At 43.1% G+C, this 13,852-nt stretch overlaps 1 protein-coding gene across 6 annotated transcripts in view; it reads left to right on the top strand.

Annotated features, from left to right (window-relative positions):
* Window positions 1-12,782, top strand: part of DIRAS3 (DIRAS family GTPase 3) — a 33,512-nt gene extending 20,730 nt beyond the window's left edge. For 2 of the 6 annotated variants that reach the window (XM_086394324.1, XM_086394323.1), the window contains 2 exons: window positions 11,346-11,574; window positions 11,767-12,782. In XM_086394324.1, coding sequence (XP_086250450.1) covers window positions 11,411-11,574; window positions 11,767-12,112 — 510 coding nt within the window. In that variant the 5' untranslated portion in view covers window positions 11,346-11,410 and the 3' untranslated portion in view covers window positions 12,113-12,782. Of the gene's footprint in view, window positions 1-10,250; window positions 10,566-11,345 lie in introns of those variants that run through there. The other 4 variants (XM_086394321.1, XM_086394320.1, XM_086394322.1 and 1 more) reach the window with 3 other exon arrangements.
* The last annotated feature ends 1,070 nt before the right edge of the window (window positions 12,783-13,852 follow it).

Below are 13,852 nucleotides of genomic sequence, written 5' to 3'. Positions count from 1 at the left end.
GCAGCACTTTCACAGCATCATCTTTCAGGATTTGGAATAGCTCAACTGGAATTACATCACCTCCACTAGCTTTGTTAATAGTGATGCTTTCTAAGGCCCACTTGACTTCACATTCCAGGATGTCTGGCTCTAGGTCAGTGATCACACCATTGTGATTATCTGGGTCGTGAAGATCTTTTTTGTACAGTTCTAATGTGTATTCTTGCCATCTCTTCTTAATATCTTCTGCTTCTGTTAGGTCCATACCATTTCTGTCCTTTATCAAGCTCATCTTTGCATGAAATGTTCCTTTGGTATCTCTGATTTTCTTGAAGAGATCCCTAGTTTTCCCCATTCTGTTGTTTTCCTCTATTTCTTTGCATTGATCGCTGAGGAAGGCTTTCTTATCTCTTTTTGCTATTCTTTGGAACTCTGCATTCAGATGTTTATATCTTTCCTTTTCTCCTTTGCTTTTTGCTTCTCTTCTTTTCACAGCTATTTGTAGGGCCTCCGCAGACAGCCATTTTGCTTCTTTACATTTCTTTTCTATGGGAATGGTCTTGATCCCTGTCTCCTGTAAGGATTCTTTTCACTGTACTCCTTTTCAAGAGTCTTTTAGCTATACTAGATACTATGCCTTCCCATATAAATTTTAGGATAAACTTATTTATGCTTATAAAATCTTGGCTGAGATTTTGACAAGAATTGCATTAAAACCATAGATCAACTTGGAGAGATCTTTACTAAGTTGAATGTCCTAATTCATGAACACATTATGTCTTTCCATCAACTTAAGTCTTCTTTGATTTCTTTTATGAGCATTTTGTAATTTTCAGCATTCAGACTATTTATGTGTTTTGTATATGTACAAAGTACTTTCTTTTTTGTAGTGACTGTAAATAATACTGTTTTTAATTTTGGTTTCTATGCATTCTTTTTTATTATAAAAAATATTCTTTTATTTTCAACCTACCTATGTCATTTAATATGAAGTGAATTTCTTCTTATTTCAAACATCATATAGTTGGCTTGTGTTTCTTTTTTGGTTTGTTTATTTTATCCACCCTGCCAATCTGCCTTTTTATGTGGTGTATTTACACCATTTACATTTAAGATGATTCTTGATATATATGAACTTAAGTACACAATTTTATTGTTTCCTGGTTTTCCTCTGCTTTGCTTTATCACCTTTATGTGGGTTACTGGAATGTTTTTTTAATAGGATTCTCTCTTGATTTATTTTTAGTGTGTTTGAGTATATCACTTTGTATAAAAAGTTATTCCTTTGGATATTACAATATGCATATATGACATTATAATCTATTATTGCATGAGTGAAGTATGGAAACCTTGCTTCTATTCAGGTCCCTTTGCCTTTCCCAACTTTTAGCACCATTGCCTTGAGTATCAGATATTATAATTTTTCTTTCAGTCATCATGATGATTGTAAAAGTTTATGAGAATGATAAGCAGGTAAGTGTAAGTAAGTGTTAGTTGCTCATGGACTGCAGCCTGTTAGGCTCCTCTGTCCATGGAGTTCTCTAGCCAAGAAGACTGAAGTGGGTAGCTGTCCCCTTCTCCAGGGGAATCTTCCCAACCCAGGTATCAAATCTGGGTCTCCTGCATTGCAGGCAGATTCCTTACCATCTGAGCTACCAGGGAAACCCATGAGAAGAATAGTCTACCATAATTACCCCTATTTTTAAAATCTATCTTGATATTATGCTTTCCCTATGAAGTTCCTAATTATCTTTTCCTTTCTGTTTATGAAACTTTCTTTGTTATTTGTTGTTCAGTTGCTCAGTCATGTACGACTGTGATCCCATGGACTGCAGCATGCCAGGCTTCCCTGTTCTTTACCGTCTCCTGGAGCTTGCTCAAACTCATGTCCATGTTGGTGATGCCATCCAACCATCTCATCCTCTGTCACCCACTTCTCCTCCTGCCTTCGATCTCTCCCAGCATCAGGGTCTTTTCCAGTGAGTTGGCTCTTCGCATCAGGTGGCCAAAGCATTGGAGCTTCAGCTTCAGCATCAGTCCTTTCAATGAATATTCAGAGTTGATTTCCTTTAGGATTGACTGGTTGGATCTCCTTGCAGTCCAAAGGACTCTCAAGAGTCTTCTCCAACACCACAGTTAAAAAGCATCATTTCTTCGGTGCTCAGCCTTCTTTACAGTCCAACTCTCACATCCATACATAACTACTGGTAAAACTATAGCTTTGACTATGTGGACCTTTGTTGGAAAAATAACGTCTCTGCTTTTTAATACTCTGGCTATGTTTGTCATAGCTTTTCTTCCAAGGAGCAAATGTCTTTTAATTTCATGGCTGCAGTCACCATACACAGTGATTTTGGAGCCCAAGAAAATAATGTCTTTCACTGTTTCCATTGTTTCTCCATCTATATGCCATGAGGTGACGGGACCAGATGCCATGATTGTAGTTTTCTGAATGTTGAGTTTTAAGCCAGCTTTTTTATTCTCCTCTTTCACCTTCATCAAGAGGCTCTTTTTCACTCTGCTCTTTCACTTTCATCAAGAAACTTCCTTCAGTCACTCTTTGAGGATAGGTTTGTTAGCAAAAAATCCTCTTTGCTTTTCTTCATCTGGACATGGTGTTTGTTCTTGAAGGTATATTTTGCTGGATATAGAATTTGCAGTTGACAGTTCTTTGAAAAGACTTTCAGCACTTGAAAAATGCCATGCCATTTCCTTTGGTATCTGTGGTTTCAAATGAGATATCTGCCATCATCTGAATTAATGTTCCTCTGACAGGTAATATATTCCTTCTTTCTATCTACTTTCAAGAATTTATCATTGTTTTCAGAATTCAATTATGTGTCTTGGCATTGATTCCCTTGGAATTCTCCTGGTGGGGTTTGTTCAGCTTCTTGGAACTGTAAGTTTGTGTCTTTCAACAAATTTGGGAGATTCTCAGGCATAATTTCTTGCCATACTCATTTAGACTGTTTCTTCTCTCCTTCTGGGGCTCTGATACAAATGTTGGGATTTTGGTTATTGCACCACAGACCCTAGAGACTCTCCTCATTTTTTTTCCCAGTCTATTTTATCTCTATTGTTTATATTGAGTAAATTTTATTTCTTTATCCTCAAGTTCACTGATTCTATCCAATGTCATCTCCATTATAATATTAAGCCCATTAAGAAAGTTTAAAAATTTTCTATTATTGTATTTTTCAGTTCCATAATTTCCATTTAAATCCTTTTTATGTTTTATTTGCTGAACTTTTTAAAAAAATTATTTTATATCAGAATTCAGTTGATTAACAACCAATGTTGTGGTAGTTTTAGGTGTATAGCAAAGTGACTCAGTTCAGTTCAGTTCAGTTGCTCAGTCATGTCCGACTCTTTGCGACCTCATGAATCACTGCATGCCAGGCCTCCCTGTCCATCACCAACTCCCGGAGCTCACCCAAACTCATGTGCATTGAGTTGGTGATGCCATCAAGCCATCTCATTCTCTGTTGTCCCCTTCTGCCCCCAATCCCTCCCAGCATCAGGTTCTTTTCCAATGAGTCAACTCTTCACATGAGGTGGCCAAAGTATTAGAGTTTCAGCCTCAGCATCAGTCCTTCCAATGAACAGCCAAGACTGATCTGCTTTACGATAGACGGGTTGGATCTCTTTGCAGTCCAAGAGAATCACAAGAGTCTTCTCCAACACCACAGTTCAAAAGCATCAATTCTTCGGTACTCAGCTTTCTTCACCGTCCAACTCTCACATCCATACATGACCACAGAAAAAACCATAGCCTTGACTAGACGGACCTTTGTTGGCAAAGTAATATCTCTGCTTTTCAGTATGCTATCTAGGTTGGTCATAACTTTCCTTCCAAGGAGTAAGTGTCTTTTAATTTCATGGCTGCAATCATTATCTGAAGTTATTTTGGAACCCCCCAAAATAAGGTCTGACACTGTTTCCTCTGATTTCCCATCTATTTCCCCTGAAGTGATGGGACCAGATGCCATGATCTTCATTTTCTGAATGTTGAGCTTTAAGCCAACTTTTTCACTCTCCACTTGCACTTTCATCAAGAGGCTTTTTAGTTCCTCTTCACTTTCTGCCATAAGGGTGGTATCATCTGCATATCTGAGGTTACTGATATTTCTCCCGGCAATCTTGATTCCAGCTTGTGTTTCTTCCAGCCCAGCGTTTCTCATGATGTCCTCTGCATAAAGTTAAATAAGCAGGGTGACAATATACAGCCTTGATGTACTCCTTTTCCTATTTGGAACCAGTCTGTTGTTCCATGTCCAGTTCTAACTGTTGCTTCCTGACCTGCATACAGATTTCTCAAGAGGCAGGTCAGGTGGTCTGGTATTCCCATCTCTTTCAGAATTTTCCACAGTTTATTGTGATCCACACAGTCAAAGGCTTTGGCATAGTCAATAAAGCAGAAATAGATGTTTTTCTGGAACTCTCTTCCTTTTTCCATGATCCAGCAGATGTTGGCAATTTGATCTCTGGTTCCTCTGCCTTTTCTAAAACCAGCTTGAAAATCAGGAAGTTCATGTATCTGTTCTTTTTCAAATTCTTTTCCTATTTAGGTTATTACAGAGTGTTGAACAGAGTTCCCTGTGCTATACAGCAGGTCCTTGTTGGTTGTCTGTTTTAAATATATCAGTGTGTACATTGTCAATTCCAAACTCCCAATGTATCCTTCCCGCTTTCTCCCCTGCTAACCATAAGTTCATTCTCTAAGTCTTTGTGTCTGCTTCTCTTTTGTAAATAAGTTCATTTGTATCATTAAAAAAAAAGATTCTGAATATAAGCAATATTATATTGATATTTGTCTTTCTCTGCCTGACTACTTAACTTAGTATGATAATCCATGTTGCTACAAATGGCAGTATTTCATTCTTTTTATGGTTTGGTAGTCAGTTGTATACATATACCACATCTTCTTTATCTGTTCATCTGTCAGTGGACATTTAGGTTGCTTCCATGTCTTGGCTATTATAAATGGCATTGCAATGAACACTGGGGTGCATGTATCCTTTCAAATTTTGTTTTTCTCCAGATATAATCCCAAGCGTGCTTCCCTGATAGCTCAGTTGGTGAAGAATCCACCTGCAATGTAGGAGACCCCAGTTTGATTCCTGGATCAGGAAGATCCACTGGAGAAGGGATAGGCTACCCACTCTAGTATTCTTGGGTTTCCCTTGTAGCTCAGCTGGTAAAGAATCTGCCTGCAATGCGGGAGACATGGGTTTGATCCCTGGGTTGGAAGGATGCCCTGGAGAAGGGAAAGGTTACCCACTCCAGTATGGAGAGTTCCATGGACTGTATAGTCCATAGGGTCTCAAAGAGTCAGACGTAACTGATTGACTTTCTATATTCTATAATCCCAAGAGTTGGATTGCTGCATTATATGGTAGCTCTATTTTTAGCTTCTTAAGGAGCCTCCATACTATTTTCCATAGCTGCCGAACCAATTTACATTCCCACTGACAGTGCAAAAGGGTTCCCTTTTCTCCATACCCTCTCCAGCATTTGTTGTTTGTAGATTTTTTGATAATCTCAAATATGCAGATGACACCACCCTTATGGCAGAAAGTGAAGAGGAACTAAAAAGCCTCTTGATGAAAGTGAAAGTGGAGAGTGAAAAAGTTGGCTTAAAGCTCAACATTCAGAAAACTAAGATCATGGCATCCAGTCCCATCACTTCATGGGAAATAGATGGGGAAACAGTGTCAGACTTTATTTTTTGGGGCTCCAAAATCACTGCAGATGGTGATTGCAGCCATGAAATTAAAAGACACTTACTCCTTGGAAGGAAAGTTATGACCAACCTAGATAGCATAGTCAAAAGCAGAGACATTACTTTGCCAACAAAGGTCCGTCTAGTCAAGGCTGTGGTTTTTCCTGTGGTCATGTACGGATGTGAGAGTTGGACTGTGAAGAAGGCTGAGTGCCGAAGAATTGATGCTTTTGAACTGTGGTGTTGGAGAAGACTCTTGCGAGTCCCTTGGACTGCAAGGAGATCCAACCAGTCCATTCTGAAGGAGATCAGCCCTGGGATTTCTTTGGAAGGAATGATGCTAAAGCTGAAACTCCAGTACTCTGGCCACCTCATGCAAAGAGTTGACTCATTGGAAAAGACCCTGATGCTGGGAGGGATTGGGGGCAGGAGGAGAAGGGGACAACAGAGGATGAGATGGCTGGATGGCATCACTGACTCGATGGACGTGAGTCTGAGTGAACTCCGGGAGTTGGTGATGGACAGGGAGGCCTGGCGTGCTGTGATTCATGGGGTCGCAAAGAGTCGGACACGACTGAGCGACTGAACTGAACTGAACTGATCCTGACTAGTGTGAGGTGTCATCTCATTATAGTTTTGATTTGCATTTCTCTATTAATTAGCAATGTTAAGCATCTTTTCATGTGCCTCGGCCATCTGTATGGATAACTAAAGAAAACTCCTGTTCATTTATAACTACTGTATAGTAGTATATAGTTTTATTTTTCAGGGAACCCATTCCTTTGACTCTCTGGCCTACTGCAATGCTGGATCCCTGGGCTAGGGCTGCTCTTAAAGTGAAATATTTTATATTGACTTTTGAAGTGCAAGACCTGGTTTGGATGGAGGAGCTATGGTTTTGTATTTTTATCATTTCTTCTGATTTCTATGTATAACCTCATAATTTGATTTCTCTGGCATTTAAAGGCTTTACTTTGGGATATATATTTCCACACCCTCTTGCTTTCCTCCTCCTTTCTCTTCTTCCTCCTCCTCTTCCTCCTCCTCCTTTGTCTTCTTCCTCCTCCTATTTTTCACTTCCCCTTCTTTTTTGTTGTTTCTTTGTTTTAAATGTTTTTCCTCCAAAGGCATCTCATTCATCTTCCATATATCAGGACCCCATTTTTTTGTGTATTTGAAACGTGTATTCTTAGTTTGTTTACTGTAAAGAAACAAATATGCGTTATAACAATGGGAAAAAAATAAAAAGCAGTGGAACAAAAGACATCCATACACCCCAAGGAACCGTTGTTTTCAAACAAAAGGCGAGGCTACAGGAGTGAAGAGTAAGCTTGGTCTTAGGTCAGAGCATGGCCCCTGAGGTTCAGTTTCCTCATCACCAAAATGAAGGGTTTGACTTGATGGTCCTCAGGCCACTTCCAGCATTATAAATGACTTAGTGATTAGACATAATTGTCTTCAAATAGCTGAAAGGCTGTAAGGGCATCCAAGGGAGCAGACTGATCAATGCATTTCCAGACTCCAGACGATGAAACCGGAATCAGTGGCTGGAGTGACAGGTAACTATGAAAACTTCACTAATAATCCGAACTACCCCCAAACAGAGAGGACAACCTGTCAAGTGCCAAGGTGTCTGCTCTGGGGTAAACTGATGCCCATCAGTTTCAGTTTCAGGACCCTCTTTTCTAGTCTTTCTCATTCCTAAAGACTTTTTGTTGTTGTTCAGTCACTAGGTCATGTCCGACTTTGCAACCCCAGAGACTACAGCACGCCAGGCTTCCCTGTCCTTCGCTATCTCCCTGAGTTTGTTCCAACTCATGTCCATTGAGTCAGTGATACCATCCAACCATCTCATCCTCTGTCACTCCCTTCTCCTCCTGCCCTCAATCTTTCCCTGCATCAGGGTCTTTTCCAGTGAATTGTCTCTTTGTATCAGGTGGCCAAAACATTGGAGCTTCAGCTTCAGCATCAGTCCTTTCAATGAATATTCAGGGTTGATTTCCTTTAGGATTGACTGGTTTGATCTCCTTGCCATGCACGGGACTCTAAAGAGTCTTCTTCAGCACCACAATCTGAAAGCATCGATTCTTAGGTGCTCAGCCTTCTTTATGGTCCAACTCTCATATCTGTACATGACTACTGGGAAAAACCATAGTTTGACTATGTGGACCTTTGTCAGCAAAGTGATGCCTCTGCTTTTTAATACACTATCTAGGTTTGTCATAGCTTTTCTTCCAAGGAGCAAGCGTCTTTTAATTTCGTAGCTGCATTACCATCTGCAGCTCAAGAAAATAAAATCTGTTACTGCTTCCACTGTTTCTCCTTCTATTTGCCATGAAGTGACATTTTAGGTGCCCTAGTTTCAATAGGCAGTGTTATTTGTGGTTTAGGAGGAATGTGCAAAGATTTCGTTCTTGCTCAGAATTCTCACTGCTCTTCTTCCCTGCCCCAAGTTCTTCTGTCCTCAATTTATTTTCCCCAAGCCTGCTGTGTTTTCCTGGTGGAAATCTGCTCTTATTTGGTTTAAATAAAAAGGTCATTGGCACTTCCAAAAATGCTCAAAGACTACACGATTATGTGTATACAGATTTCTATATTATTATGTGAAGGCCAATAGCTGTCTTTTATGAATTACCTATTGTATTCTAAATGCCTTCTAACTAGTGCATCAGGGAGTAGCTCCTTGAATCCTCCCCACAATTCTTTCTTATAGGTATCAGTTCCCCTCTACAGAAAAGTAATTTCTCCAGGATCGCACAGCTCAAAGGCATATTATCATTTCAGTTGCTCAGTCATGTCTGACTCTTTGTGACCCTGTGGACTGCAGCATGCCAGGCCTCCCTGTCTATCACCAACTCCCAGAGTTTACCCAAACTCACGTCCATTGAATCGATGATGCCATCCAACCATCTCATCCTCTGTCGTCCCTTCTCCTCCCGTGTTCAATCTTTCCCAGCATCAGTCTTTTCAAATGAGTCAGCTCTTTGCATCAGGTGGCCAAAGTATTGAAGTTTCAGCTTCAACATCAGTCCTTCCAGTGAACACCCAGGACTGATCTCCTTTAGGATGGACTAGTTGGATCTCCTTGCAGTCCAAGGGACTCTCAAGAGTCTTCTCCAACATTACAGTTCAAAAGCATCAATTCTTCAGCTCTCAGCCCTCTTTCTAGTCCAATTCTCATATCCATACATGACTACTGGAAAAACAACAGCTTTAACTAGATGGACCTTTGTTGGCAAAGTAATGTCTCTGCTTTTGAATATGCTGTATAGGTTGGTCATAACTTTTCTTCCAGTATTAACATGTATTCCAAAGAAGGAAAAGGGAAAAAAACATTAACATTCTAAAGCTAGTTTTCTGCCTCTAAAGCATGTGTTCTTGATCTCTGCCTAACATGCATGAGTCTTTGGGTAAGAAAGAAAAATTATAAAAATGTTTTCACTAATGAGTAAAATATACTGTATCAGCTTAATGACACAGGAGGATAAAATCAGAACAAGAACAAGAGTTGGAGTTAGGAGTACTGGGTTTGGGCCAGCTGCTGCTGCTGCTGCTGCTGCTGCTAAGTCGCTTCAGTCATGTCCGACTCTTAGCGACCCCATGGTCTGCAGCCTACCAGGCTCCTCCGTCCATGGGATTTTCCAGGCAAGAGTACTGGAGTGGGGTGCCATTGCTTTCTCCAGGTTTGGGCCTACGTCCATCATTTATGAGCCGTTTAAACTTGAACAAGTAATTTTACCTGCTGAATTAGTTTTATTTTGCTGTGTAAAAAACTGCCACAGATGTTGTAGCTTAATAGGATACCCAACTGCAAAATCTAGAACTCTCTCAAATCAGAAGTCTGGATGAGCTCAACTGGATTCTCTGCTTAATAAGGCTAAAATCAAAGTGTTGATGGTCTGATCTTACGTGCAGTTTCTAGAGAAGAATCTGCTTTCAAGATCATTCAGGTTGTTGGAAAAATCCAGTTGTTAGCTCTGCGGCTCATGCTTTCTTACTGGCTGTCAGCCAGGGGTCGCTTTCTATTCCTAGGAGGCTGCCCACATTTCCAGTCTGGATTTTCCTACGAGGTTTTTGTGACGACGACTAAATGAGAAGTATTGTACACAGAGTGGTGATGGATATGATCACTGCTTAATGTTGTTGGGTGTAGAGGATACCCCTCAACCTCTAAACACAGAACATGTCTACACCACAGGAAATCCTACCAAGAGGCAGGTTCCAAAGTCTCTTATAACAGAAGTGTCCGTTGGTCTTCCTCAGCAAAGACAGAAACTGGGTTTTGTGCTGGACAAATGTTTATTGGAGTGAAGTGGATGAGATGCGGTGAGGTGTCTGTCACCAGTAATGAGAAGGGTGCTAACTGGCCTTCCTGCAGGGAAGAGAAGGTGGCGAGGGTTGGGAAAGGCTACCCCACAGGGGGCAAAAAGCGAAGAAGTGGTTTAGATCGCAGTAGGTGAGAAATGCCTGCATCGGCAGCCCCGTAAGCGGACCCCACTCAATGGGCGGGCACTTGTGAACACAGGGCCACCTCCCACCCCCGCCCCTGCCCGGGCTGTGGGTACCTGTGTGGGGGACGCCGGGGAGACTGCCGGGGGCGCGTCTGACTCGGTCAGCCCCTCACAACCCAATCCCCCCTCTGTGAGCAGTGCAAGTGGAGTCTCCCAGTCTGCGCCCCCTGGCTCTAGCTAACCAATCTCAGTCCCACTGTTGGTTGGAGCATTTCGCCCGGAGCCTCCGAGCGAACTGGTTGCGGGCTGCGGCTGGGAGCTTGGTTGCGCAATTCCTTGCCGCCACTGCGGCCGCGGCCAAAGCCACCTGGGCAAGGAGAGAATTTGCCGCGAGGTTCCCGCCTCGGAAAGAGGTAAAAGCTATCGTTCGCCTTTTTTCGGGCACTCAAATGCAAGGTGTAGCGAGTGAACCAGCCTGGATTATCGCGGGGGGTCGGGGTGGGGGGAAGCAATGGGCACGTTATCAGGGAAGCGGGTACTTGAGGACAGTTGCTGCAGGTTAGGGGTCTCTGTGAGCGTTACGAATCCTGGTCCCTGTGGGCTTCCTGGGCGCCCCCCCCCCCCCACTGCCCCCCGTGACCACACCCTGGATCGCGATGTCTGCGGCAACCTACCCTTGCCCGCAGTGATCGATCCTTGTCAGAGATACGCATAATTTTTAATATTGCAGGAGAGAAGACAGCAAGGGCTTATTTAGGGTGAAAATGTTTGCTAACATCGTTCGGATGTGCATGTTTTAAGGGTTGGCAAGCTGTCCAATATTGCAGCATTCTGTAGTGTGGCATGATAAAATAAAAACAGGTGCGTAGCCACCGCGAAAGTAACAAACAGGTATCATTGGAAGAAGAGGCTCGGGGCGCTCCTGCCCTCCTCCCCACCCGCATTGCCTTTGGTGGGTTCCTGGGGTGGGCAGAGAGACAGCTCACCGCAGAGAATGGAGGAGGGAGGAGGGAAGTGGGAGGAGGGAGGAGGGTGGGGTTAGCGAGCGGGACGAGACAGACACCACCCCCCGCCCCCCCCCCCCCCCCCATCCCATGTCCCCAGGGAGCAGCGGGCCAGGCAGGCGCTGCGACAAGACATCATTCCGAGTTAGACTCCCACCCCTCACACATCCTCTCTTCTCTCCTCCGTAGGCATCCCTCACTGCTGGCCAAGTGCCAGAGAAGCGGTGCACGCACCTCTCAGCTAATACCTGACCATGGGCAACTCCTGCTTCGGCCTCAAGGAACGGCTGATGAAGCGGCTGCGGCCTCTGCCGACCGTGATCGTCATCCGCACCTGCCTGCCCCAGAGAAGGAGCAGAGATTTCCGCGTGGTGGTGCTCGGCTCGGCCGGCGTGGGCAAGAGCGCTCTGGTGCAAAGGTGGGTGCGCGGCAACTTCCGTGAGGCGTACCTGCCGACCATCGAAGATACGTACCGCCAGGCGCTAGGCTGCAGCCACAAGGCGGGTGCGCTGCACATCACCGACACCACCGGTGGCCGCCGCTACCGGGGCCTGCAGCGCCTTGCCATTGCCAGGGGTCACGCCTTCATCCTGGTTTATTCTATCACCAGGAAGCAAACCCTGGAGGAGCTGAAGCCGCTCTATGAGCTGATCCGTCAACTCAAAGGTAACAACCCGCAAAAGTGCCCCGTCATCCTGGTGGGCAACAAGTGCGATGAGAGCCGTCGGGAGGTGAGTGAGAAGGAAGGTGCTGCCTATGCGTGCGAGTGGAATTGCGCCTTCTTGGAGACCTCGGCCAAGATGAATATCAACGTCCAGGAGCTGTTCCAGTTGCTGATAAATTTCGAGAAGAAGCCCGCCGCCGCCGCAGCCCCCGCCGGCGCCCAGCCTCCGCAGAAGAAATCCCAGATCCCCAAGACCGCCGAGAAGCTGCTGGGCAAGTGCATCGTCATGTGAATCCTGAGCCTTAAAGATCGCGACCCTCTTCTCCTTTAGTGTGCCGAAAACGTGGACCGACCCCATTATGCTGTGTCACCTGTACATGACTGACTTTTGTGCTGTGGTTTGGGTTGTAACAATTAGATGTCAATAAATGTCCCTTGTGAGTTAATAACTTTCCTTTTTCCCAGGCGAGAGAACTCGAATTGTTAAAATAATGGACATTGGAGGAGGAGAGGAAAAAAGGAACAGGATGCATTTCAAGGATGGGACTTGGACTGACTTTAGAGATTAATGTTTGAAAAAGAGACTGGAAATAGCAAAATGAATTGAAAGATACCACTGCCCTTCTTGTGATCCTATTATTGTGTATTATTCTTCAACATTTCAAGTCCTGTAAATGTCTAACCATATCTCCCCATTGTGTATTTAATTGTTAAAAAACACGTTTTTGCAGCAAAAGGTCTGACAGATGGCTGTGAGACAGAAATACTAAACATGATAAATAAATGAATGTCCTATAGTTGAGCATTGAGGGTGGGAGCAGAGAGAATTGTTAAAGTGGATCTTGCTTACTAAATATATGCCAGTTGTTTCATAGGTCATTTAAAATGTTTGAGTATTCTACATCCCTGTTTAAAAAAAATTATAATAGTTCTATGACTTAATAAAGCTTTTCCTGCATGCAGTCAGCTGTAATAATTTCTTTTTCACTAAACAACAACAAAAATTACCCATTGCCAGTCACAGCTGGTGAAGATTTCTAATAGGAGTTTTACATACAGAAGCCCATGCCCTCTTGAAATTAGCCAGTTGTGGGTGGGGGTGGTTTATGGGTCCCTGCAATGCAGAGCTAGTTTATATCCATCACCTTTCCTGGGCTGATTCAGGAAGAACTCCAGGCATCTTTGAAGAGGTTACTTGCTCATTTTGCTGCTGTCTTGGAGGTGGGTGGTGAAAAGCAAACTCTGCCTCAAGAACCACTGGATAGTGGATGAACCTAGAGTCTGTTATACACAGTGAAGTAAGTCAGAAAGATAAAAACAAATATTGTATATTAAGGCATATATGTGAAATCTAGAAAAACAGTACTGATGAACCTATTTGCAGGGCAGGAATAGAGATGCAGACAGAGAGACCGGTCAGGTGGACATGGGGGTTGGGGAAGGGGATGGTGGGATGAATTGAAGATTGGGTTTGACATACATACACTACCATGTGTAAAATAGATAGCTAGTGGGAACCTGGTATATAGTGCAAGCAGCTCAGCTCGGTGATCTATGGTGACCTAGAGTAGGGGAATTGGGGAGGAGGGAGGTCTAAGAGGGAAGGGACATATGTATACATATGGCTGATTCACTTCTTTGTATAGCAGAACTAGCACACCATTGTAAAGCAGATATACCCCCAATTTAAGGGAAAAAGTACTGGAAATAAGAGTGGGGAGTGGGATGGAAGGTAAGGGCAGAAACAGGTGGGATTTGAAATCAAACATTTCTAAGGAAGCTTTTTTTAAAAGATTCATTTTATATTTGGACATAATTTTTTTTTTTGAGTGAGGGAATATGTATCTATACACATCCTTGTTTTCAAGTGTTTTTCTTTTTTAGTTAAAGAGAAGCAGGGAGGCTCTAAGTCTGGTGATTTTTCTCCATAAAATATCTCTTATTGGATAAATATTTATTGAACAACTTAAATGTTTACAAAACGCCTTTTTATAACTTGATTTTTAGGGGAGAAGCACATCATTGAGAAGGA

The sequence above is a fragment of the Bos grunniens genome, chromosome 3 (genome assembly GCF_055505025.1).
Source record: "Bos grunniens cultivar Pamir isolate PY7600 chromosome 3, Bosgru_T2T1.0, whole genome shotgun sequence".
NCBI classification, from domain to species: Eukaryota; Metazoa; Chordata; class Mammalia; order Artiodactyla; family Bovidae; genus Bos; species Bos grunniens.
The sequence above is the reverse complement of the archived record's forward strand: the minus strand, read 5'-3'. Positions and strand labels throughout refer to the sequence as shown.